Source organism: Mustela nigripes, chromosome 4 (assembly GCF_022355385.1).
Source record: "Mustela nigripes isolate SB6536 chromosome 4, MUSNIG.SB6536, whole genome shotgun sequence".
Classification (NCBI taxonomy): domain Eukaryota; kingdom Metazoa; phylum Chordata; class Mammalia; order Carnivora; family Mustelidae; genus Mustela; species Mustela nigripes.
This window is the reverse complement of record NC_081560.1, coordinates 761,829-787,645: the sequence shown is the minus strand read 5'-3', so window position 1 is coordinate 787,645 and position 25,817 is coordinate 761,829. Positions and strand designations below refer to the sequence as shown.

General features: G+C 54.2%; 1 protein-coding gene across 1 annotated transcript in view; it reads right to left on the bottom strand.

Annotated features, from left to right (window-relative positions):
• The window catches only part of PTPRN2 (protein tyrosine phosphatase receptor type N2), a 606,978-nt gene that overhangs the window by 403,163 nt on the left and 177,998 nt on the right, over positions 1-25,817 (bottom strand). Inside the window, exons 4-5 of the mRNA XM_059395999.1 lie at positions 25,273-25,435; positions 9,567-9,927 (exon numbers count right to left, since the gene is read on the bottom strand). Coding sequence (XP_059251982.1) covers positions 9,567-9,927; positions 25,273-25,435 — 524 coding nt within the window. The remainder of the gene's footprint in view (positions 1-9,566; positions 9,928-25,272; positions 25,436-25,817) is intronic.

The following is a 25,817-nucleotide window of genomic DNA, read 5'->3' as shown; positions in this document are numbered from 1 at the left end:
CACCATCATCACAATCACCATCATCACCATCACCATCACCAGCATCACCATCACCATCGTCACAATCACCATCACCACCATCACCACCACCACCATCATCATCATCACCACCACCACTATCATCACAATCACCATCATCATTGTCATCACATCATCTTCACCCAGTCTCTCTAGTACATGTAACACTGAGACAAAGAACAACAACAAAAAAGTCAAGTTAGGTTTGGCATTAATTCTGTCACTTCAGTTGGTGGCAGGGTCGACAAACTGCTTTCTAAAGGATGTTTCATTGAAATTCCCATTAATATGAATCCTCACACTCATAATGTTAACTGACCAACTTGTGGCAAGGGGAGGTGGCCTGGGCCTGTGCTTGAGGGCAAATACCAGCCTAGAACATAAAACTTTCCAGGAATGGCCAAGAGTATTAACTGAATTTTTTTCTACATCAGCCAAATAGGCTAAACCAGTGGAGCATTTGGATCCCAGTCATAGAAATCCTCTCTGAATGGCAAGAGCTTTTGAACTCCCTCTTAGCAGCCAAGTTCTATCTGGTGGAGGACCAGGTGTGCATGGTTAATACTTAGCTGCAGCTAAGAGCTCACGTGCAAACCAATCACTGCCCACAGAGCCCTGGGGACTCAAGATCCCAGCTCCATGGTGTGGGGGCCACCGACATCCTCACATCTCACAGGGAAAGGAGCCTCTGACCCTTCAGCTCTTTCCCAAGACCCCACTCTATGCCTTTGGAAGACACAAATTACCAGATTCAGTGGTCTCCATTAACCCAGAGTTTTGGGGTTGGAAATGTGGCAGGCAGGAAGATGACATTGTATGTGAGGGTGGCAGGCGGCAAAGAGAGTGCACTTGTTCTGTGTTCTTCCAGGAGACCTTCCTGGTGGAAAGTGACAGGAATGATGGTCGCAGTAAGTTATCTTTAGGTGCCCTACCCACCCATCCATCTAAAAGAGACAGATTTCAACTCATTACTACTCTATATATAAAGAACTTTCTAGAAAACACATGAAGCTTCTTGTGGAATGGACTTCCCAGGGAAGCAATGAGGTCACAGGTACTTAAGGGAAGGCTGAAAGTTGATCTGCCCAAGATGCCGATTAACATACTTGTCATGTGGGGGCAGAGTGGAAGACTCTGCAGGTTCCTTTGAAATCTGATCAGTGACTTTTTGCTGGTGCAGAAGCCAAGGACAGCCATCTCTAAGGCAAGGAGGAAGGCATGGGACTGGGGCAATGCAGAGTCAGGATCCTGGTCATATATAGCTGCTCTCTCCGCACAGCTGAGCAACCCACTCAGGTGTGTCCACTTCAAGGATGCTGGACAGGTGGGGTGAGATCAGAAGGCAAGACAAGAGGAGCCATCTTCCTGCTGTGTGAAGTCACAGACTGATACCCAGAGATTCCCGTGTCCAGCTCCTGCCTCTCCTCCACCTTGGGAAAGAGTAGACTACTTGCTGACCCCATAGTATGTGATGAGCTACAATAAAAGGTTTTAGGCATTTTACATCAAATGTGAGACTAAATTTCACTGAAAGAAGAGGTACTTTGATAACATGGCTGCCTTCTTCCTTGTGTTCTAGAAGGTGCTCATAAAACCCAGGGAAGGGCATAAAGTCAGGATGAAGAATTTATCGACAGCTCCTCATGGGGCCAGCTCTGAGAGGGAGCCTCTTTACACCAGTGACTACGTGGTCGATTTGGTCCTGTTTGTTTGTTTAACCGAAGGGTTTAGAGCAACACTGGCCTTCACTCAAATGTGAATGGATTATTTTCAAAAACAAAAAAAGCAGTAAGTGCTTCCTTTCAAGTGAATATGACCCCCAAATGTGGGCATATATTCTCCAGGATGACAGAAGCATCTGAATCTGGTTTTTCAATATTAAAATCTACCACTGTGACAATGAAAAGTCCTGGTTTGGTGCCCTCCTGAGATTGGGGTTGCAGGGTATACTCTTGGCTCCATATGAATTTCCAGGCTGGGACTCCCACCACAATATAAATAGGAAAGTAAACAACACAGTTGGCAAAGGCAGGACTTCATAATCACGGGAAGTTCAAACAGGAAGAGGCCCCAAACACACTTATCACGACACTCTTATCTTGATTGAGGAAAGAGAGTAAGAAAGGCTCTCGACAAGCTGGTGCTCAGCAGGTGTTCTATAAATGAGTGAATTCATGAGTAAACTTGCTAAGGGTCACACAGAAAATGGCTCAGCTAGTAAAGAAAGTGCCTAGACTCCCACCCCAGGAAACATTCCGTATCAGTACAACAGAATCCATTTTCGTACAGGGTGGGGGGACGGGTGTGTGGAGAACACTCATCACCTCGGCCATTCAACCTATAAAATAGCAAGATATCTGAATAGGAAAAACAACAAGTTGTGGTGGGGAAGCTGGCATATGGAATATCTAGGTCAAAAGTTAGCAGAGCAATAATATGAATTAAGTTCTCCTACTTCCTAGTCCAGACTCCACAAGGTATGAAATCAAAATGATAAAAAAGGAGTTCCAATACACTGGTTAGAGGTTTTGTTTCCTGTCTGGTTTGGTCTTGAGTGTTATCAGTGAGCAAGAATTAGACTGGAAGCTTCTACCGGTGGACACACTGCAGGTTATTTGCCATTAGTTCTGGGTAACCGTTTAGAAAACTGTGCATGAGGGACCATCCCCTCAGGTGCTTCCATATGATTTACTTGTCATCACTGAGACTTGATTTTAAAGAATGACTTTAGCCAAAATATTTACAATATCTATATGAAGAAAAGTATAAAACTCTAACAATAGAAATCAAAGAACTAAATAAATGGAAAGATAGTCCATGTTCATGGATAGGAAAACTCAGTATTGTTAAGACATCACTCCTTCCCAACTTGAGATCTATAACTGAACACAATCCCAATCAAAATCCCAGCAAGTTATTCTGTGGATATTGACAAGCTGATTCTAAAGTTTATATGGAGAAGAAAAAGACCCAGAAGAGCCAACCCAGTATTGAAGGAGAAGAGAAAGTTTGGAGGACAGACACTACTCAATTTCAAGAATTACTATAAAGCTACAGAAATCAAGACAGTATGGTACCCGTAAACGGACAGACATATAGATCTGGACCCACCATAAGAATAGTCGACTGACCTTTTGCAAAGGTGGAAAAGCAATAGAACAGAGCAAAGACAGTCTTTTCAGCAAATGTTGGAACAACAGGACATCCACATGCAAAAAAGTAAATCTAGACACAGACCTTCATGCTTCACAAAAATTAACTCAAAATGTATCACAAGCCTGACTGTATAACACAAACATCAAACTCCTAATTGCAGCAACCACACTCTTCTGCATTTACCCAAAGGAGCTGAAGACATATGTCCACACAAACCCTTGAATGTGGATGTTTATATTCTAGCAGCTTAATTCATAACTGCCAAAACTCAGAGGCAACCAAGATGTCCTTCAGCAGGTGAATGGATAGATTAAACTCTTGTACATGCAGGTGTGGAACATTATTCAGTGCAAAAAAGAAATGAGCTGTCAAGCCATGAAAAGACATGGAAGCACCTTAAATGCATACGGCTAAGTGAAAGAGACCAGTATGAAAATACACACTGTGCGATTCCAACTCTAAGACATTCTGGAAAAGGCAAAACCATGGAGATCGGTGGTTGGAGGGTCGGGGGGTAGGGATGAACGGGGGAGCATGAAGGACTTTCAGAGCAGTGAAGTTATTTTGTGCAATCCTATCATGATAGACACACAGTCCGTGTATGTCTGTGTAAACCCACAGAATGTAAAACACCAAGAATGAACCCCAACTAAACCCTGAATTGTGGTGATAATGATGTGCCAAGGCCGGCTCTTCAGCCGGAACGAGCGTGACACGTCGGTGGGGATGCTGTTTACGGGGGAGGCATTGCACGCGTGAGGGCAGAAAGTATCTGGGAAATCTCTACACATCTTAATTTTCCTATGAGTTTAAAACCATTCTAAAAGTTAGTTTATTTAAAAAAAAAAAAAAGAAGAAGAAAGAGTGACTTTAGGTGTGGTTAAAGCTCTGTGGCCACTGAGCCTGGGGAAAACTACGGTCAAGGTTCTACGGTCTGGAAAGATTCATGCATGAGGATGTCAGTCACGGTCGTCTGGGAAGAGCAACACTGAGCGAGCAGTGGAGACTGAACCGGCGCGCGGACGACCCGCGACCCGCGACCCGCACAGCTGGGGACAGGGCAGACCGCCGCCTGCGGGCTGTTTCTAGCACAGGTGCTGTGCATATGTCTTCTCTCACTTACGGTGTTCTTTAAGCACATTTCCTTTATCCTGCTGCAAAATGGAAAAACTTGATTGTAAAGATAAGTATGTGATGCACAGAACATACAGAGTACGTGAGCTGTTTATGCTGGCAGTAAGGCTTCTGGGCGACAGAAAGCTCTTAGCAGCAGTGAAGCTTTGGGGAGTCAAAAGTTATGTAAGGATTTTCAGCCCCTCGGAGGGCTGGCACCCAAGTGTCCACACTGATCTACTGCACAGGCAGAGAACTGACTCGAGTGTGTAACGGTCCGCACAGATACAGACGATCACGCCCCCACAAAAATGTAACGGAAATGCATTGAATGACGCGGCAAAGGGCTAACAACATGCGCCACGAGACAAGCTCCAGGCTCATTAACTGGACGATGGGGCAGTGGCGAGAAGGACACTGGGTCTTCCAGCAAGGACACAGGTGCAGAGGCACGGACACAGAGGGACCCCCAGACTCCCCGAAGCTCAACGGGAAAGCGCCAGCATCTTTGCATCCCGGGTCCATCTGTGAGAACAGGATGTCTGGGTGTGTGGATCACTGGTTGTGGCCGGGAGATCTGAAGGACACACGGACGCGAGGCCGCTCACATCCACACGCGCAGCCGTCACCGATGGAGTAGTGTTGGCCTTTCCCTTGACACACGCTGACTATTCAGATCTTTCTGAAACATGCATTTCATAGCTGGATAATGCAAAAGTTAGCTTAGACATTTAAATATATCATAGCAGCAGCATCCACACTAGCTGAAACGTCTGTCCTCAGACGGAAAAACTGTGGTGTTATCTGTGCGAAAGCGTTTCACTCAGCCCTGAAAACAGAGGCAAGGCTCACGCCCGCTACAGCACAGAGGAACCTGGCGACATGACGCCGAGCGAGAAACGGTGGTCACAGAGAACACGTGCTGTGTGGTTCCACTCCTGAGAGGTCCCTGGAGCCGTCCATCCCACAGAAACAGAAAAGAGAGGCTGCAGGCCGCGGCGGGGGAGGGACACAGGGACTCGTGTGTCATGGGGACAGAGTCGCAGTCTGGGGTGAGGAAAACGTCCTGGGGTCAGAGGGTGGTGACAGTGTACAACAATGTCAATTAAAGCCGCTGAACCATGCTCTTCAAGTGCTGAAGGTGGTCAGTTTTGGGTCATGCGTATCTTACCACAACTTCTAAAAATTTAAATGTAAAAAGCAGACCTGGAACTCTATTACGCAGAACGCCAGCGCTCCCAGGACTTGCCCGCGGTCGGGTCTCCGGCGAGAGGAAGCACGAGGCCTGGCGAGTGCACTGAAGGACAAGCAGCGCTACAGCGTCAGAGGCCTGGTGGGCCGAGGCCTCCAGGGCCGAGAGGGCGCGCACGTGCGTCGCTCAGGACGGAAGCCCGACCTGACTTAGGTCTTCTTTCTCCGCACCTAACGTTCGAGCTTTGCAGTGACCATTGCTTTTCCCATAACTGATAAAAAGCAAACAATCGTCCACGGACCGATTCCCACAGCACACAGACCAAGCCAGAAAGTACAGAGCGACCGCTGCCAGAGGAGGTCCTGCGTGGGCAGCCAGCAGCCACGGACCCTGAGCCGGAGAGCTGGACGGCAACGCTTGAACTTCCCGCCAACGGGCTGCCGAGCGCAGGCCTCCCCGCGAGCCGCCCTCACACACGGCCTCAGAGCGTGCTGCAGGGAGTCGCTGTCGATCAGTGAGCACGGAAGAAGAAGGGCCCTTTGCGATGACCAGTTTTCGCCAAATGCACGCCTGCCGGACCTGTTAGGTCGACTTCCTCACAAGTCTCAGTTGTGCGTGAAACCGGAACACGGCGTCCACTTCGCACTTGCCCGTGCTGCACAAGGGCAGCCCCCGCGCTGAGTCACACAGGAGGCCCGGGTGCTCTGCAGGACCCCAGGGTCCCCCTTCCCGGCAGCAGCGCACCGGGCCCACGAGATCCCTGGGGTCCAGGCTGCACCACCCTGAAAACTTCGGGCACCTCCCCTGGGCTTGGGTCCTGTGGCCTCCATGATGAGCCTGGTTTATGCGGACCACGGCCCAGAGACTCCGTGCTCACGGCGCGCTGCACCTGCCTCACAGGCCGGCGGGGCGAGGCCAATGCCACGGGCAGCTCTCCGGCAGGGCTGGAAATGGCCCACCTGGTGTCGGCGGTTAACAAGCTCTAATTGAACCCCAGGAGTGCAGAGTCTAAAAGTTATTTTCAGGAAGCCCCGGCCTGCAAATTTAGAGGAAAGTTGGTCTTCTGTCATTCTTTTTTTTTTTTTTTAAAGATTTTATTGATTTATTTGACAGAGAGAGATCACAAGTAGGCAGAGAGGCAGGCAGAGAGAGAGGAGGAAGCCGGCTCCCCGCTGAGCAGAGAGCCCGATGCGGGACTTGATCCCAGGACCCTGCGATCATGACCTGAGCCGAAGGCAGCGGCTTAACCCACTGAGCCACCCAGGCGTCCGTCTCATTCTTTTTTATTAAAATGTAAGAAGAGAAATCTTTACCCGTTCTACTCTGCCTGACACCCCTGCCCCCCAGTGACCTTGGCTGCTCTGTGCCCTTGAGACTGGGCACGCACTTCTGCACACAATGAAGAGAGAAAGCGACACTTTGCAGCTGAGAGACTGTCAAGTCTTCCGAGTCCAGGAGCCACCAGAGGAACGAAGTAAGTTCCCTCCCATCTACACGTCATACATCTGCCTCCAGGAGCCCCCACTCTGTCTTCAGCCCTGACGCTACGGTGACCCAAAAACTGTCTCAGTGACCCGACTGTGGGGCTGACCCGACTCTGTCCTTGGTGACCTGACTGTGGGGTGACCTGACTCTGTCTCACTGACCTGACTGTGGGGTGACCAGTCTCTGTCTTACTGACCTGTGGGGTGACCCGACTCTGTTCTCAGTGACCTGACCTGTGGGGTGACCTGACTCTGTCTCGCTGACCTGACTGTGGGGTGACCCGACTCTGTTCTCACTGACCTGACTGTGGGGTGACCCGACTGTCTCGCTGACCTGACTGTGGGGTGACCCGGCTCTGTCTCGCTGACCTGACTGTGGGGTGACCCAACTGTCTTGGTGACGGAACCCTCCTTTCTGAGCATGAGCCGCACAGTCCAGTCTTAATCCAGGTCCTATAGCTCCAGGTTTACAGAAAGTACGAAGCAAAGGAACAAGTTACATGTTATCTTCGGGACACAATCAGCAAAAACCATGACAAGTGAATTCGTTTTCTAAAATGTTCTGAGAAACGGAAGAAGAAGGGAAAGCGCTGTGCGAGTTTACACAGAGCCGCCCCTTTAAGGGCTCTTCTTTGATCCTGCTTAAAGGAAAAGCAACCGTAAGGAAAGTCTGCGACCACTAGGAGAGGTGCACGCTGATCCGACCGCCGTATCGAGACATCACATTAATCCTCCCACGGGTGAGCCCCCCTCTCCGAGGACGGGAGGAGCAGGTGCAGGAAGCAGCGGGAGACCCGGAGCCGCCTTCCGCCGAAGCCCGTGACGCAGCGCACAAAGGTCCCCTACGGCACTTGGTCCGTTGTGTGGCTGACGTCTCACGGGCTTCTTTTTAAGCGTTCCGTGCAGCTGGGAAGCCGGCGTGTGTGAGAACCACCGACATGGCAGTTAGAAAACGCCAGACAGAGTGCACGGCTGATAAGGGTCGTTGGGGACGGAAGAGCTTCTTCCAAGAGGACGTTCCCGGGCATCTGCACCTTGGGGTGTCGGGACGAAGGGCCGGTCCCCGGGGAGAGGGAGGCGGGAAGCCCTTCCGAGCGGGAACGGACCCCCGAGTGCGTCAGGTTCTGCGAACAACGCTGGCTCTCGGATGGCTGTCAAGGCCCTCCGGTACGGGCTTCCTATGACCAGTGACTAGGGCAGAAGCCGTTGACAGATGTTGACCGGCGGGATTTTTGAAGTTGGGGGAGATGAGAACAGCGGCAGGGCAGCCGTGTTACAGAGCGGGGACACCGGCCACGGCGTGACCGGAGCACACGCTGTGGGCGCTCAGGGCCACGGAGAGGGGCCGGCGGAGCGAGCAGAGGCCCTGCCCCGGGGCTGGACACAGGAGACGGGGAGCGGAAGGACGATGGGAAAGTGCCAGCAGCAGACAAAGGCCTCCGACGGAGTTTGCAATTACGGGCCAGCAAGAGGGTCTGAGAGCGCCGCGCGGTCCGAAGGGGGAGAGGCGGCCCCCAGAGGAGGGCGCGGCACGGCTGCCGCGGTAGCGCCCATGGGGAGGGCCGCCGCACAATGCTGTATTTACAGGCAAACAGTCCGTGGGCACGTACACAGTCTGCTCTCTCCCAGCCCTGCCTCCGCGCCAGGACGGAGAAGAAAGCACCGGGCTTCCCGCTAATTAGGACGTCTCTTCCTTCCATTTAGAAGGAGCCGTGATGGCTTCGTGGGCCGAGAGAGGGAGAACAGAGACCTACTTAGCTGAAAAGCAGCAGCACCGGGGAAAGAAGAATGTCAGAGCAAATCCAATTAAGGCGTCACTCACAGAAAGACGGTGATGTTAATGTGATTCCTGCTCCGTTTTTGTAGAAACCTACTGTCTGCTCAATTTTATTATTTGTATATCTTCAAAGAAGAAGTCACATTTTATCAGTCTCCCTTGATATTCGATGTCTTAGAAGACAGACACCCCAGAGCCCCCTGCACCCAGCAGAGGAGGGGCCGTCCGTACCCCGTCTCCCTGGGGTGGCCTCAGCAGGGCCGCGACCCGCGGGAGACCCCGGAGGAGCAGTGTGAGAGCCGGTCACTTTGAGGCACACAGGCACCTCTCAGCACTGTGTGACGTTAGTGTCACTGGGATTTGGGGGAGAGGCCAACCACCGTAACTCCACGAGGTGGCCCCGGGTTTGGAGTGCTGAGGGGTGACATACACTGAAAGCAAAAGACTTCATGTTCCATTTTCCAAATGTTCTGTGGCCAGCACAGTTTGGGGCCAGATCTGCTAACGTCCCCAGCCTGGTTCAGCACCTTCATCAGTGACATAACATGACAGACGCTGTGGACAGGGCCCACACACCCTCAGCTCTCACCACCCCCAGAAGAGCCCTTTGCTGCGGGGCCGGACGATGACCTGCTTCTCTCCCACAGCGGCGGGGGCCAGGAGGGTGTTGGAGGCCGTTCCTCATGCCGCACCGTGCAGCCTTGACCTGGGGCAGTGCTACCGGCCACCAATCACTCAGGATGGGCAGAGTACAAGGGGTTGGCCCTGGGCAGGAGCCAGAAAGAAGCAACAAGACCCCAGGGGACTGTCGGGGGTGCTGACTTACCATCGCCCAAGGCTGGGGGGTCCTCGGGGTCTCCTGGAGGCAGAGACCATTTCCGGAGGGCTGCTGGGGCCGAGAGGACCCGCGCTGTTTTCCAAGGTCCGCGCAGCCGGTGTCGAGGCCCTGGGTCGTCCTCCCTGTGGAGTGCAGGGGGCTTCCGAGCCACAGCAGTGACCAGCGCGGCGACCGGGCTCTGCCTTTCGGCACCGCCATCCACCTTGGGGCTGAGCTCGTCAGGCTGCAGCCGGCCGCGGGTCCCCAAAGGGCGGCTCCCGGGGTGCTCGGCCCAGGGCCCAGGAGCGTAGGTCAGAGCGGCCGTCTGCGCAGTGAAGGTCAGCACGCCGTCGGCGCGGGGGTCCTCACCCTGCAGGGGCCGGGAGCAAACACAGCAGGTGAGCGTCCACGTCAGCCCCTCGGAAGAGCACCAGCTCCCAGCGCTCAAGGACCGCAGCGCCCGCCAAATCCCACAGGCGCCCAGATTTCCCGGCACCGACAGACCGCACTTGGTCCGCGGGCGCCCCGTGCTCAAGCTGCCGCTTTCCGGATGGGAGTCGCACAGCCCGAACACCCAGCCCGCGGTTCCCGCACGTCCAGAGCCACGTGAATGTCCCCATGGTCCTTCCTTCCAGCACGCCGGGTCCCCCCCACAACAAAGCTCGCACTCAGCCCACCCCCTGCCCTCGCCGCCGCAGGTCCACTCCCCTCTCTGCGGAGTTGCCCTTCTGGGACGGGTCCCATCGGGGACTCGTTGAGCACACGGCCTTGTGCCTCCTGCCCAGAGCGCCCTGTGCTCGAGGAGCTCAGCCACGGACCCCCAGGGCTGCCTCCCTCCCGCTGCCAAACACCTCGCCCTGACGAGCGCCCACACTGGGTTCGTCGGTCGGTGGACCTCGTGGAGCCGTTACGCCGTGAGGAACAGTCGTGGGCAAGTTTCTTGGGGCCGCGTTTCCAGTTCCCTCGGGCGCCGTCCAGGACAGCTCCAGGTGTGGGGACCCGCGCTCGGGACTTGCTGTCCGACGCGGCCGCACTGCTCACGCGCCCCCCGCTGGGGAGAGGACCCCGATTCTCTTCCTCCTCTTTGCCGGCTGTTTCCCTCCAGCCACTGGGCCTGCGGCCACTCGCTGAGGCCACAACATGCACTTCCCTGCAGGTCAACGACGCGGAGAACCGTCTCTCCGCTCCGTCACCCGCACTGGAGCTTATCGGCGCGCAAGAACGCTCTGCGGCCTCCGCACTCCGGCCAGCAGAAGCCCCTCCCGCCCCGTCTCATGGTCACTTCACTGCGGCTCCTCTACCGACCGCGGAGACCCCCCCCCCACCTTCTCTCCTACTCTAACGGCAACATTCTGCCACAGCAGAGCTGCCGGGGTCACTCTTCTAACCCTTCTAGGTCGCACCAGGTCCCTGAGCCCCCTCCCGCGGGTCCTCTGCACTCTCTCGGTCCACGTTCCCAGGAGCGTGCGCTCTCACCAGACCGTTCTGCCTCTGGTCAAGTCAAGGCCCAGCTGTCCTCCACCCGGAACAGTTACAAAAAGGCTGAGAAGTTCAATGTTCTACTCCTGACTGTGGAACCATCAAACTTCCACGGAAATTTCCAACATGGAGGTGCCCAGAAAACTTCAGCTGTCCTGGAGGCTCGTTCAGAGCTGCCTTCATAGTATGGAACGGGCGCGTGGACCGTAGATTCTCCAAATTTTGCCCATCATGTTTTCTAAATGCATCTCGCTTGGGGCACGGGATCAGTGTTGACTCAGTGGGGAGCAGACCTTGGGATCTAGGTAAGATGTGAGCGTCCCTGAACGGAAGACGACTGGCTCAGACTCCCAAGCTTGGAGGGTGCAGCCTTCCAGGATAGACTTTGGTGTGGCGAGTTAGACGTGAGAAAACTGGGGCTAGTATGGGTTCTAGTTATTGTTCTCACACATGAACTTGGGCAGATCTGTTGACGTTTTGAGACTCAATTTTCTGTCAAAGGAGGACACGGGACATTGTCTCTACGATTGCCTTTATTTCTAAAATGGTGTCATTTTAGCTGTCATCACGCTTGTGTCACGCTGTCCAAGTACTAGCTGAAATCAACGGCTTCTCCTTTAGAAAAAAGTAAGATTCATTAGACACAGGGGCAGAGAAATACAATGCTACCGGCAAAGAGCCCCCAGTGGTTTCCCACAAACTGGGCCAAAGGGTCAAGGTTAAGCTCAGCCTGAACTCCGGCTCGGAAAGACCGTCCCGGAACACCCGGTCAGGTCCCAGTGCAGAGGCGGCAGCGAGCGTCCCCGTGCCTCAGCCACATGCCCGGCAGCATCTCTCCTCTCGTGGCTACGAATTCAGCCTAACAGAGCTTCTCCTCAACGGGCTTTAGTTGCGGCTGAACTGGAGAGCTCCGGGACAAACCCAGCTGAACACACGCGCAGGACATCCCCGCTGAATGTCACCTGCATGAGGACGGCGATCAACGGTCTCTTTGGGGTCTGTTTCTCCTGTGAACCAAATCAAGGTGAAGGGGGAAAACAGCATTTCAGCAGGCAAATGGAGAAATAATAGAAAACATCGTTTTTGACAAGTCACACCAGGTCCTCTGTAAATGACGGCCAGCACGATGGGGCCTCCGGGGAGCTCACTGGGGAAAAGGGCCAGCCAGCGACTCAGAGCCAGGCCGCTGGAGACCAGCGACACGCGGATCTAGCGGCGGCTTCCTGTTCGTGGTGCCGCGACAAGGCTGGATTCTGGGGCAAGGCTGCCTGGGTCTGAATCCCAACTCCGACCTCACAGTCCCCATGAGCGTCGCACTGAGGAGGTGTGTAGCCTCTAAGCCATCCACTGGGAACGGTGAGCAGGCTGGCACGGGCGCTCCTGGCTGGGGCTCCCGCCACTCCCACGGCGGTCACTCACTTGGCCTTCTTGGACACTCCCTGTCCTCGACGGTGGGACGTCCCCAGACGAACTGCGCAGAAGCCACTCCCCACTCTGAAGGTTTTAAGCCTGAATTCAACAAACCAATGACGTCAGGTTCCCTAAAATAACGCTGAACGACTGCTGGGACCGACCTGGGCAACCACAGTTAACACCTGAGAGTACCCAAACCGGCCAATTCCCCGCACATGGCATGGCCGCGCCTGGCACGCTCATTCTCTGCACCGTTCGTCAGAGGACTCTGGCTGGCACATCCTTGACACGGTAGTTTGTACAGCACGTCTGGGAACAGCCCCCAAAGGTTGCTGAACTTGACGCTGAGGTCCTTTCCCACGAGGCGGCCACATGCGAAGGAGTGGACCCCACCAGCCCCCACCGTCCACGCTGTTGAACAAAGCAGCGGAAGACGGCTCTGTGGGAGGCGGGCCTGATCCCGCCAGCACAGCTCCGGGGCACCTGAAGGACGTCGAGCTTCCCTCTTCATGGCCTTCAAAATTAGGAAAATGCCTCCTTTTTCCTTAACAAGGGTAAGGCCAGGAGAGAATGAAAAAATTGGTTCCAAGACACAGCACACAGCTCAGAGGAGGTGTTGGATAAACGGGGGGCATGATCACCACCTCTGTGACCATGACCCGCGCTGACCGCCCCCCAGCAGCAGCACCAGCCACCACCAGCAGCTTCCTCACCACCGCGAGCGCCGCAGCACCATCACGCGTGCTGGAGGCGGGCGTGCTGCACTCTGGCCGGCGTTCTGTGGGAAGATGGTCTCCGACACGAGGCTGCGGCACAGCGCCGGTGAAACCAGGAGTTAGCTCATGGCCCCCGGGACTCTTCATGAAAGTGTTTACACGGACAGTGTTCAGTGACTGATGTGGAGGGAAGGGACCGTCAGCTCACTGCCGGCAGCCGGCTGACACCCTCCTAGAGCCGCAGCCTGTCCGCCCGACCGCGAGTCTGGCGAGGACTCCCCCCTTCCCGCCGGCCTCACCCCGACCCGGGGCCCGGAGCTGAAGTCAGGTTTCCTTCCTCTTGTGAGAATCCGCCCACTCCAGTCCCAGGTGCGGTTAGGACATCAGGCTGCCAGGAGGGCCCCGCGAGCACTGAGTGGTGACACCTAGGTCTACACATGGGCCACCAAAGCTCTTCAGGTGTCCTGTGATGCCAGGGACCCAAAACAAATTAGGAGACTCACACCAGGCCATCTTTTGAACACAGAACATCTTCTCCTGTTCGCCTCATGGCCTGAAGGCAACCTGGACAAGCACGTGGCTCCAGACACGCGGGCTGTCGGAGACGCTGCACAGCAGTCACACAGTCCACGGGCCTCCTGACGAGTGGCCCCGTGGTGCCGCTGGACGTGGCAAGACTGGGCTCCCCGTACGGGGCCTCGGGAAGCCTCCACCTGCAAGTCACTAATGTGCAGCAGGGGTGTCTCTGCTGTGCCTTTCTGAGTTCAGGACACAGATGAGGACTCCGGCGCGTTGTGAACTCTCCCCCCACTTCCTGCACTCCCTCCCATGCAGAGAGAAGGCCACCCTGCCGACGGTGGTCAGGCCCGGCGCAGCCAGCCCTCCCGTGCGCAGGGAACACACCGGAAGGGTCGGAAGGGCCGTTCCTACGACAGCACTGCTGCCAGGACAAAAGACACATCCGCCTGTAGGGGAGCCTCACACTGGGCTGCCTTTCTCTGCAGCAGAGGCAGCTTTCGGTTAGAAAAATGAGTCTCCAAACACTTTTTACAGAGTTCACAAAATCTACGTGGTTGAAGAAATGTTAAGTTCGAAACTCGGCATCAACGAATTTTTCAGAAAGCTGACCGTAATGCGCGCTGTGGATTTTACAGGACGGATGTCCACACGATGCTGCCTTGCGGTGGCTGGGAATGGATCCAGAGAGGGCCTGCGGCGCGAAGCCAGCAGCCCGGCTCCTCCTCTCTACACACCCACATGGCCCGCCCTCCTGCCGCTTCTGCTTCATCGGCTGTCCGGCTCCGCAGCTCGTCCTTCCCGGCACCGGCACCCACAGCCTCAGACTCAGCAGGGAACCGGTTCAACGGAACCACCGCCGCAGAGTCTGCCTTCCGCCCACCTGGGATCAGCACGAAGCTCGGAGCTGCAGGCCAGCGACCACGACACCCACCTCAGATGGGAACTGCTTTCTGAGTGCTGGTGACAGGCTCTTCTTTGGGTTTCTGTGTTTGATTCTTTCTGACCCTTTCAACAACCCCACGGTGTAGACACAACTGCGGCGTCCACCAGCAAGTGAGGACCAGGCCCTGCGCGTCTGGCCTCAGACTGCGTTGCAGAAGGAAGCAGGCTCGCCCTGCGGTCTGTCTGGAGGAGAGTGGCAGAGTTCGGAGGCAGAAACTTGCTGACCTCGTTTTTGGCTTAAAAACTAAACATGAAGACACTGGACAAGAACTCAGGGTTCTGACTCAGCTGGTGGCGGAGTCCCCGGTCCGAAAGCGGACACCTCACTCCACCTACTCAGCCTCTGTCCCTCTCCGTAGACCACTGACGGTCTCGGGGAACTTCTCGTCCTTGTAGAGCATGAAGCCACAGAAAGGACAAGGCTGTGGCTTTCTCTCTCCCTGTCCGATCGGCTCGGAGGAGTCCAAAAGGGAGAAGTGTCCAACTGTCGAGGAATCCCCACGGAGCTGCTCACACGTGAGACGTTAGATCAGAAACAGAGGCTGTCGTCTGCCCGCACAGATCCAACACGAGACGCGATGTGATGAGCTCTGGGTGTTACACTGAACATTACATTAAAAACCAACAATGTGTGATCCCTTGGCTAATTGAATTTAAATTAAAAAACAAAAAACAAGAAATAAAGACTTCTCACAAAGCTTCTCTGTGGCTTCCTGTGTGTTTGTTCCCCACTCTCTCCCCCCAGCAAGTCATCTGTCGGAGAGCAGGGCCGGCCGTCTTGCTCTGCAGCCGCAGGACCGGGGCGCAGCGGGAGGAAGGCGGAAACATGAGCCAGGAGGAGAAGGGGCAGGGCTTGGGAGAGATGCTGCATGTGAGACCCCACCATGTGAGGTCACACACTGCCCCCAGCCCCCACGACTGTCACACCTCAGACCCTCCACCTGCGGGGGAAGCAGATGAACAGGTAAATGTTTGCCCACAGGGCTCTGTTCCGAGCCGACTGGAACCTTGGGCTTTCTGGAAGGGGGTGGCCTGCCTCTGCAGGGGGGACTTGGCCGACCAGGGAATGGGGGACGTACTTGGAGTAACGACGACTAATGCCTTCTTACATATCAGACACAACCCGAGAACAGATCTACCGCGAGACCCCAGCTTCCCCTGCAGGTCAGTAGAAGTAACAGCCTGAGAAAGCAGATCTAAGTCAAATGACCGTCACGGCTGTGGCTCAGACACTACATCGTGGCCCTGGTCTCACAGACGCACCTGGGCACACCCTCCTCCCAGCGGCGCCGCTAAGTAGGGGCCAGAAAGAACCCTGAGCCCCCAGACTGGATTCCCTAAGGCAGCACCTTTTCACAAGTGGAGGACGCCCGGCTGGTTTCCAGCCTGCGGCTGTGAGGAGACGGCCGCCACGGCCACCCAGTGAGGTCTTCTTGTGGACGCACGGTGCCGTCTCGAGCGTGTCAGCAGACAGATGAAGGGTCGAAGACAAGGAGCCGCCAGCCCCACGGCTGTACGTTTAGGTCCCACCAAGTCCTTGGCCCCTCCGCAGCGAGTCGGCACCACAGCCACCTCATTTCTGTTCTGGCCGATCTGGTGGACGGGAAGTACTGGTCCCTTGCGGAGCTACGCCGCATCTCCCCGGTGAATCATGATGTTCGGCACCTCTAAGGCCCCAATTGGTTGTTTATAGCTCTTTTCCTTATAAAGCGCCTGTTCAAACCGCTCACACGTTTTGTGTCGGCTCACTCAGCTGTCTTTCCTGTTCGTCATTATTAAGGTGTACTTGACACACAACAAAGAGCACACCCTTGTTCTGACACAACCGCGCACCTATGAGCCGCATCGCTGGAGTTAAAGCAGCGGATGGAACTCTCACCCCGAAAGTGTGCTTGTCTGTCCTCCTCAACGCTCCCGTGCCACAGCTTCCCACTCCCACACCCTCAGGCAAGCACTCATTTCCCTCCGCCACTCATGCACAGCTTTGTATTGTCTCATACTTCGTGTAAGTAAAACCCTATCGGCACGCACTGCCCATCCGTCCATCAGCATGATGACTTGGAAAGGCATCAAGATACGGCGTGCGTCAAGAAGCCATTGCTCTGTCGCCGAGCAGCAGCCCCTTGTCTCGTCAATTGTTGACAGGCGTGGAGTTTTCCTGGTTTGGTGGGAATGACGACAGCTGCCGGGAACATTCGTGGACAGTCTTCGAGCGGACTGAGGTCTGCAGGGTCGCAGACAGGAGCGTGCCAGCTGGATCACCGGTGGGCGTGTTCCCACCCGCAGCGGGGACAGGTCGTTCCCCACCGCTTTGCCAACACGTGGGCAGTCTCTGAAGTTTCAGCCGCGCTCGTAGGCGCAAGACGGCAGCCCCTGCCTATGCGTTTTATTTCCCCGACGAGCCACAACAGACCATCGCACCTGACTATTTGCTACCATTTGCTTTCTTCGGTGAAGTGTCTTCAGACCCTGTGCTCCATTCTTTACTCACTCATCTTTTTCTGTTTTAATGAGTTTTGAGAGCTCTTTATATAACATAGAGAAAAGTACTTTCTCAGGTGTATTATTTGCAAATTTTGTTTCCCAGCCTGTGACTTGTCTTTTCATTCTCTTATCAGGACCTTTCACAGAACTAGCCTACGCGTTCTCCTCTCCTGGACTTCACTGGCTGTCACATTTGTACGTCAGTCTGGGGAACCTCAACACCTAAGACATGTGACACGTGATCGTATCTCCACTAATTTGCACTTTCTCTAGTCACTCTCATGGTTTTTCTTTTAATTCTCAGTGTAGAAAGCATTACACATTCTGTTATCTTTTTCTTGTTTCATAGTCTTGATGCTACTGTAAATGACTTCTTCTGTTTGCAGTTAGTGTATAGAAATATAACTGATTTCTGCACATTTACTTGGCATTCTGTGGCAGTACCATGCTCACTTATTAGTTTTAGTAGTGTTTTTTTGTAGATTCCACCGAATTTTCCACAAAGCTGGTCATGTAATCTGGATGTCATTTATTTCTCCTCTTGCTTTACTGCACTGACTAAATGCTCCAGCGCAGCAGAGGCACGAGCAACCCTCCTACTCTAATTCCAGATTTCAAGCAGAAAACATTCAGTCTTCACTCAGTTCTATGCTAGTTGTGGATTTCTATCCTGAATTGCTGATGACTTTTGTCAACTACTTTTTCTTACATCTTTTACGACTATAGTATAGTTTTTCATTTTCTTGTTAATGTGGTGAATTATACTCAATTATTTTAAAATATAGACAATTTCTCTGTATCATCACATATTATCCTTTTTTACATAATTGTATTTGATCTGCTAAAATTTATTTACAATTTTTGCTTCTATATTCTGAGGGATAATGATCTGAAGTTTTCTTTTCCTATATTATTTTAATCATCTGATATTTATTGGCTTATTTTATGGCCCAGGGCATGATCTATATTGGGAGATACTCTGTGTACACTTAAAAATAATGTGCATTCAGCAGTTTTTATGGATATTACCATTCTATTAATATCCATTAGATTAAGATTCTGATGGTATTATTCAAATCTTCTATATTCTTAATGATATTTTATCTATTTGTGTAAGAAGTTCTTGAGAAAGGAGAGTTAAAATATCTAAAAATGACTGTGGACTTGTTTCTCTTAGTATTCTCATAGTTTTTGTTTATGTATTTGAAGTGCTGACATTAGGTTCATAAAACAGATCCGCGTCCTGTAACGAAGTGGTCATTGGGTGGTTCTTACACGCAAGTGTCTCGCAGCGCCGTGGCCTGACGTGCCCCTCAGCAACAACAGAGCCGCAGCGGCTCTATCCACAGTTTCCTTTGTGCATATTTTCCACACTTCCACTTTCAACTGACATAGGTCTTTCTAATTTCATGTGATTTGGCTTTAGTAGAATATAGTTAATTGTTCTCTGCTTTTATTAAACTTGAACATCCCTGCTTTTCAGGTGGAGGGCTCAGCCCATCTGTATGACACAGTCACCCACACAGGAGGACTGACATCTGCTTTCTTGATGCCTGTTTTACACTCAGCCCACGAGGTCTTTATTCCTCCCTGACCTCCTGCTTTCTTTCCTTCACATGGATAAATAATGCGTTTTCAGCATTTCATTTTATCCCTGAATTGACTTTTAGTTATACCTATTTTTGCTGACCTATTAAGATGGATCCTGTGTAAGTTAAAATGTTTATATTTAATTTATTACAGTGCACTTTCATGTAATATTACAAAACATCAAAATCACTCTTGTGCTCCTGTTGCCAGTTACTCTTCTTCCACATAAGCTATAACCCCCACAATACCCTGTTTAAAAAAAGGTTTTATTCACACATTTGAGAGAGTGCGTGTGCGCCAGAGCACACACAAGCAGCCAGGAGCAGCAGAGGGAGAGGGACAAGCACACTCCCCGCCAGCAGGGAGCCCGACGCCGGACTCCAGCCCAGGACCCCGGGGTCACAACCTGCGTGTGCCAAAGGCAGATGCTTAAACGACTGAGCCACCCACACGCCCCAAACCCCAAAATACATTTTTATTTTTTTCTTTTAAATATGCAATAGTCTTCATCAAAATCTTAGACCTCCTAAGTGTATGTATCTTTTATATTTACTTGCAAATTTACCACTCCCAGTCATTTTCATTCTGGTTTTTAGATATGGGTTTCTCTATGGCGTCATTTTTCTTTAAGCCAAAGCACTTCGTTTATGATTTCTGTAGCGGGGGGTCTTCCAGACACGGATTTTTCCCTGTTTCTTCTACAGTTTTGAATAACACATAATTCTAAATTGAGGGGCTTTTTTTCTTTTCTCTCAGTACTCTATGTCCTGCAGTCTTCTAGTCTCCTAATGAGAAGTAAGACTCCTTCTCACAATTATTCCCCAAGACACGATGTCTTTCTTCTCCTCAGTACACCTCTAAGATTTTCTCTTTGTCTTGGGTTTTCCTTGGTTTGATTACGACATGCCTAGATTTTGTTTTCTATTTATCCTCCTTGTGGTTCATTAAGCTTCTTGCATCTATGTGTTGATGTCTTTTATCAATTCTGGGCAAACCCCAGGCATTGTTTCTTCAAATGCGTCTTCTACCCCATCTCTTTCTCACATTCCCTTCTGGGATGACATTTACACGTATGTTGGAGCATCTGATAGTGCCTCATGTATCCCGGTCGTTTTGTTCATTTTTTGTACTTCTTTTATGTTCTTTAGGCTTCATTTTTTTAATCATTCCTATTGACCTGACTTGAAATTCAGACTCTTTCCTCTGCTGTGTCTGGTCTGTTACCAAACTCATCAAATGATGCTTTATTTCTGATCTTACCGCTTTCAGTTCTAGTATTTCCGTTTGGTGTTCCTTTATTGTCTCTGTCTCTTGGCTGCAGCTTTCTATTCGCTCGTGTGTGTCTCACCTGTCCCACCCGACCCTTGAATGGATTTCCTGCTTAACGTGTCCCTTCCTCATCGCGACGCCGCCGGAGGCACAGCTGGGCATCCTTATTCTTCTACTACCTCTTTCCTCTCGACCATGAGTCACCTCTTCTTGTGCGTCACGTGTCTCCCGGTTCTTGATGGTGAACTAGGTTTTGCATGAAGAACAGTAGAGATGGAAGTAATATTTATGCCTGGGACACGGCAAGTCCTTCTCTGTCAGTCTGCTATTGTGAGCTCTGCGGGAAATGGGCTTTGGTTTTGTTGCAGACTCAGAGTCAGTAACTCCTGCTACAGGGATATTGAGGGTGGGATCAAGTCTTTTCTTCAGCAGTGCTAGGATCGAAGCCCTGGTGTGACCCTGAGGATGGCTTCATGCTCTGCAGACAGCTGCCACTCCTCGGAGCCCGGGAGCTGTCTCTGATTTACAGCCAGGACCAGTGTGTGGCCCCACTTCTCTGCTCCCCACAGGGTAGAACTTCTCCCACCGCTCTGCCTTGTCCCAGGCCTCCGGAGGGCTGCTGAGGAGTGCTCAGAGGGTCAGGCGCCCCCGCCTCCCCCCATGGCATACTGCCTTCTCACACACTCGGTGCTCTGTGCCGCTGCGGCCGGGGCCCCTGGCCCCACAGCAGCCCCCATGCACTGTCCACGGTTCCTTAAGGTTGGGGCCGCGCTCTTCCCTTCCTCCTACAGCTGGCTCCTCTCCTGCTGCCGCAGCCCGTGTGAAAGGAGTGGGGCCTCTTCTCCCCTAGAATGACCTCATTCGTTTTTGGAATTCTATCCATTTGAGTTTCTTTGTATCATCAGCAATCCAAGGGCTTTCTAAAAGCTAGGACTGGTAGCTCACCTGGCCTGTCCATACTGTTCGGGTGGGACTGGGGTGGTCTCCCAACATTCTGCACTTGAGTCCACCTGCTGATCTCCTGCTGCTCCCAGCACCCACCCCGCGGAGCCCTCACGGGCCCACTCGCCGTCTGGTTCACAGGCCTCCTTTATTTGGAGCCTTCCCCACAGAGCCGCTCTATCCCTGACTGTGTGCGCACGTCTTCCCCCCGGGGAGTACTTGTGAGGTCCCAGAGCAGGACTAGGGTTTCCCCGTCTCACCCGGCACATAGCGCAGCCTGTAGAACATGAGAATGCTCGTGCCGAGACAATGTTTCCAAAATAAATCAGTTAGTTCGCAGCATTTCCGAGTGATGAATTTGGGTTTTAAAGTTCCCAACAGTGTACTGTAAGTTGAAAATGACTGTGTCCTCCGTAGGGACGACAAGGACACTCAGCCAGTGCTGCCGAGGTAAGCACAAGCAGAGCTGCCTCCAGCCCCGACAATGCACGGCATGTGAGGACAGCGGTGCCCTCTGACCCCCTCGGGCTTTGGTTAGGACATAATTCGTATTAAAGCCTTGGAAGGTAATAACTTCACAATGTTTCTCTGACCCTATGCTAGAGTTAGATTTTTGAAGATACATAGAAAAAGATTATTTATAAAATAATTCACTGGAAATTGGTTGCGCCTTGAAAGATCATGGATGTATAAAGCTTAAATTTCCAATGTAGACTTTCATCACTCGAGGGGCCGGAGATGAGAAAACCCTGCTCCCAGCCCTGCCCGGCTGTACTTCTGTGGCAAAGAAGTATGCTGGGCGGCTTTGGTAACGTCTGGTCATGGACTTCTGCTCTGTCCAGTCTTTGTTCATCAGAGAGATGACACTGGACAGAGAAAATAAGTTCTAGGTTTTCATGCATTTTTTAACACTGAAAAGCATCCGTCTCAACACAGAAGAAAACGCCTAAGCCAGAAGCACCACCACGTGCTCACTTGCTCTCCTCCGCGTGCTCATCTTCTGAATAACCCTCGTGACGTGGCGCTAAAACGGCCATGTGGCAGGATGACCGCAGAGTCCATGACTGCACGGGGACATCTGTGAGGAAAAGTGCCCTGACAGACTGCGGTGGATGGCCCTCCCGCCGGATGTTTAAGGACTACAGAAGCCAACCCTGGCCGTGTCGATGGACGGCTTGCGCGGTGAGACCAGCACCGGCCCCGCTCTCTCTCTGCTGACACGGAGTGCAGGCAGGGACGGACGCCCCCTCTCCCTGCGCCTCCAGTGGCCGCAGCGTGGAGTCAGAGGCAGCGGCCCCACCTCTCAGACACAGGCTCTCGAAGGAATTGGGGCCCATGAAAGACACCAGTCCCACCTTCTTCTGGAACGAGAAGGCCACCCTGAGAGCAATCCAGGAGGGTTTCCGGACGGTCAGTGGCAGAATCGCGGTGCACAGGAGCCAGGGCTGCAAAAACACGGCAGCAAATCCTACTGGCTGGCGTGAGGAAGCTACACAGTCACGCACCCCAGCACCACTGCAGGCCTCACTGGACCCATGGAGGCTGGTCCGGCAGAGTCATTCACCACTCGGGAGGTCATACCCGGGGACCAACCCAAGAGCCCCCAGGAGCTGTCCCATGGTGTGGCCACCGTCCCTCCCAGCACTCCCGGCCCTGGAGTCCCCGGGGTTCCCCTTCATGAGGCCCCACCATCGTTCGCAGCTGATTTCTGACCCCAATACTGTGCTGTCGGATTCCTCGGAGCAGGGCGCGGACAACACGGCGATACGGCGGAGAACGCGGGGACCCTCCCTGCGCCCTCCGCATCCAGGGCGCAGACTCTGTGTAAACTTGAATCTCCCGTTTTAGTGCGGGGCTAAGTGCGTGATGACCACGCTGAAGGGGAAACACGTGCGGCTTCAGAACGAAGGCTGGGGCTCCCCGCCCAGCGGGGATAGCTGAGGAGGCTTCGCAAGCAGCCTGTGGGATGGAGGCGAGCTGCGGCCCTGGAGCCCGCCATCTCCCTTCAGTTTGTGCAGCCCACAGAGAAGACCCCAGACTTAGGGGTGAGCCACTCCACCGAGAAATTTCAGCTGGTTCCTTCCCTCGGGCATCTTCTGGGTCTTCCAAGTCTGCAGAACTTTTAGCGACTCTCTTGCCCCTCCCTCCTCCACAACCATCGCTGGGTCCATCACGCAGCGTCACGAGGCAGTCTCCCCTACAGACGCCCCAAAACCCACAGCCAAAGCCAAAGCTGCGCATGAAGCATTGTGTGATAAGGACACACGAGCAGACAAAGGAGGCAGACGACACGACGTGGTTAGGCTTGCGTGCGCGTCAGTCGCCCGTCTTCAGGACTGCGAGAGGTGCTGGCGTTCTGGTGTGCTGGGCGGCAGGCACAGCCGTGGGACCGGATGGAACCCACGTCGGATGGAACCGTCGGATGGAACCCACGTCGTCCAGCACAGCCGCGTCCTCGGTCCTGCTCAGGAGACGGGGACACCAGCAAGGACCAGCAGCTGGTTTCCAGACTCCTGACCTACTCTCGCTGCGTTTCTGAAGACTGTTCGTGACGAGGAGTAATGACGACTGTTAAGTGAGGCCTTCCCCGAAAGCTGGACGTGCACCGCCTTCCCGCAGCCTCACAATGGCCATAGGGCCATTATGCGCACCTTCCTGGCCAGCGCCCGGGCCGAAGAAGCTGAGCATCTGCCCCAGGCCACACAGCACTGAGGGGATGGGTTCTGAACCCGCTCCAGGGTGTCCAGCATCGCGCCCAGCACCTCTGCCCACTGCCAGCTCCCCCCGCAGCCTCCGCGCCAATCCCGTCTCCGGCCCCGCGGGGCCCGCCGAGCGTCTGGCTCGTAGGAAGTGCTCAGTCAGAATCAGCGAGTGAGTAAAACATCTTCACACGGAGAAACTAGTGTGAAGCGGACCCAGCTCCACCCGGGCAGGGTCCGCACTGAGAAGCTGGCCAAGGGTCCAGGCCAGAGCGGGCTTGGGCGGAGCGCAGCGTGTGGTGTGGGACCTCCTGGCGTGCCCAGACTCCCTCCCGCCAGGCTGTCCTGTGAGGCCAGAAGGAAGAGCTGCGCCGTCAGGTGGACACCACGAGCCAGGCAGACACATTCCATGACCCAGGGCGGACACGTGCTTGTGGGGAGCTCCCCGGCCCCGCTAACCTCACCACCCCTCCCGCACAGGGTCGCAGCACCCGGGAACATGCCTGGCTCTGCACCTCCTCAGAGGTCAGGCCTGGGTGAAGGCCACTCCGAGAACCCCCAGCAGCGAGCCCTCCAAAGGAGCGTGGGGGACGCAACCAGACCCCCAGCCCAGAGCAGGCTTCAAGGTCCTCAGCGGCTTCTCGACAGGAAAATAATCCAAAAAGGTACCTGCGTTGCTTCCCCTACATCTTCCGGAGCCACGGCCATCCTCCGACGAAGCCCCAGCAGAGCTCCAGGGATGAGGACCTCTGTCAGCCATGCCTCTGTCGTGGAGGGAAACCTACGGCCAATCCCAGGGGACACGACTAAGAAAGACGCGTGTCCCCCGCCGCCAAGTAGCCAACACGCCCACGGTCACCCTGGACTTCAACGCTTCGTCCAAACGCCGTTCTTGGGATGGTGAGGGCCGCGGCTCTGACGGTCACTAGGCCTGCTCCTTTTAGGGGAGTCGAAACCTGGCAACTCCCGTTTAACAAGCAGCCGTTCTCTTCCGTCTCAGAGGAGATTTGTAGTTGTTTCTCTACAACGTTCTCTTGAACAACCTGTGATCGCTGCACGGCCCTGGCGGCGCTGGTGTAAATGACCTCCTCCCCAGACACGGCGCATGTGGGATGCCTGCCCGGGCAGGTGCACCCGGCACAGACAGGCTTCCTGAGAGGCGGGACTAGCAGCAGGACCCCAGCACGTCCCAGCCCACCGGGATTGCCGGCCACCCTGTGTCCACCAAATTCCAGCCAAATTCGGGGTCCCCTCGTGCTCCTTCCCAGCGTGTGCCCACTGCTGTCCTGGGTCCCGGGGGTGAGGGTGGGCCCTTCCACACGCTCTCTGCTGCCTCCAGATGTCACATCTGTGTTTGATGCTGAGCTTTCTAGGGCTCCCGTCCAGGGAAGACGCCCCAAAGACCCTCACCCCTAAGCGACCCCGACCACTGAGTGGCTCAGCGCAGACGGTGGGTGGACCGCCACTGCTGGACTCGTGAGCACGCGTGTGCGACTGTAATAGGGTCCAGGGCCATTTTCTGCATGTGCCCCGACCCGCACGGTACAGGAGAGAAACCAGTGAACACCCAGGACTTGAGGTCGGGCCTGGTGTGCACACAGAGAAAACAGCCCGTGGCAGGTAGGAGACGTGCCCGGCCACGGGGCGAGTGATGGCGGTCACCTGAGCTGCTGGTCTGTCCAGCCTGGTCACGGGATGAGCGTTTGGAGCTGCAGCCTGTGACAGGGCCTCTAGGTATGGCAAGTAGCGCTGGACAGCCCTGGCCAGGGCACCGGCCTCCTGCAGACTGGACCTCCGCTCCTTCTCTGCACTCCGCTCCAAGCTCCTGAAAAGCCAAGAGAACCATGAGCCAGTCACACGTTTGTCCACATGGCTTAGCCGTCCAGGCATCTGCTTCACACGAGACGAACGCACACGGGACAGCCTCGGTGCCAAGCGAGGACACGGGCCTCGTGGCCAGACGGTGAGGTCCTGCCCCCAGCACACGTCAGCCACGGGCTTGAGTCTCGCATGCGCCCCCCGGAGCCTGGTGCTCTGACGCACCCTGGAGCCAAGGTGGGGACTTGACAAGTGACCCGGAGAGGGTCAGGCTTGGAGTGTGCTCGCAGCCTGGCCGCTCTGAGCCCCAGGGACGGGAGACCAGCGACAGACACACCTCCTGCAAGTCCGCCAGCACCTGAGAAGCAGAAAGCGACCTATGCAGCGGC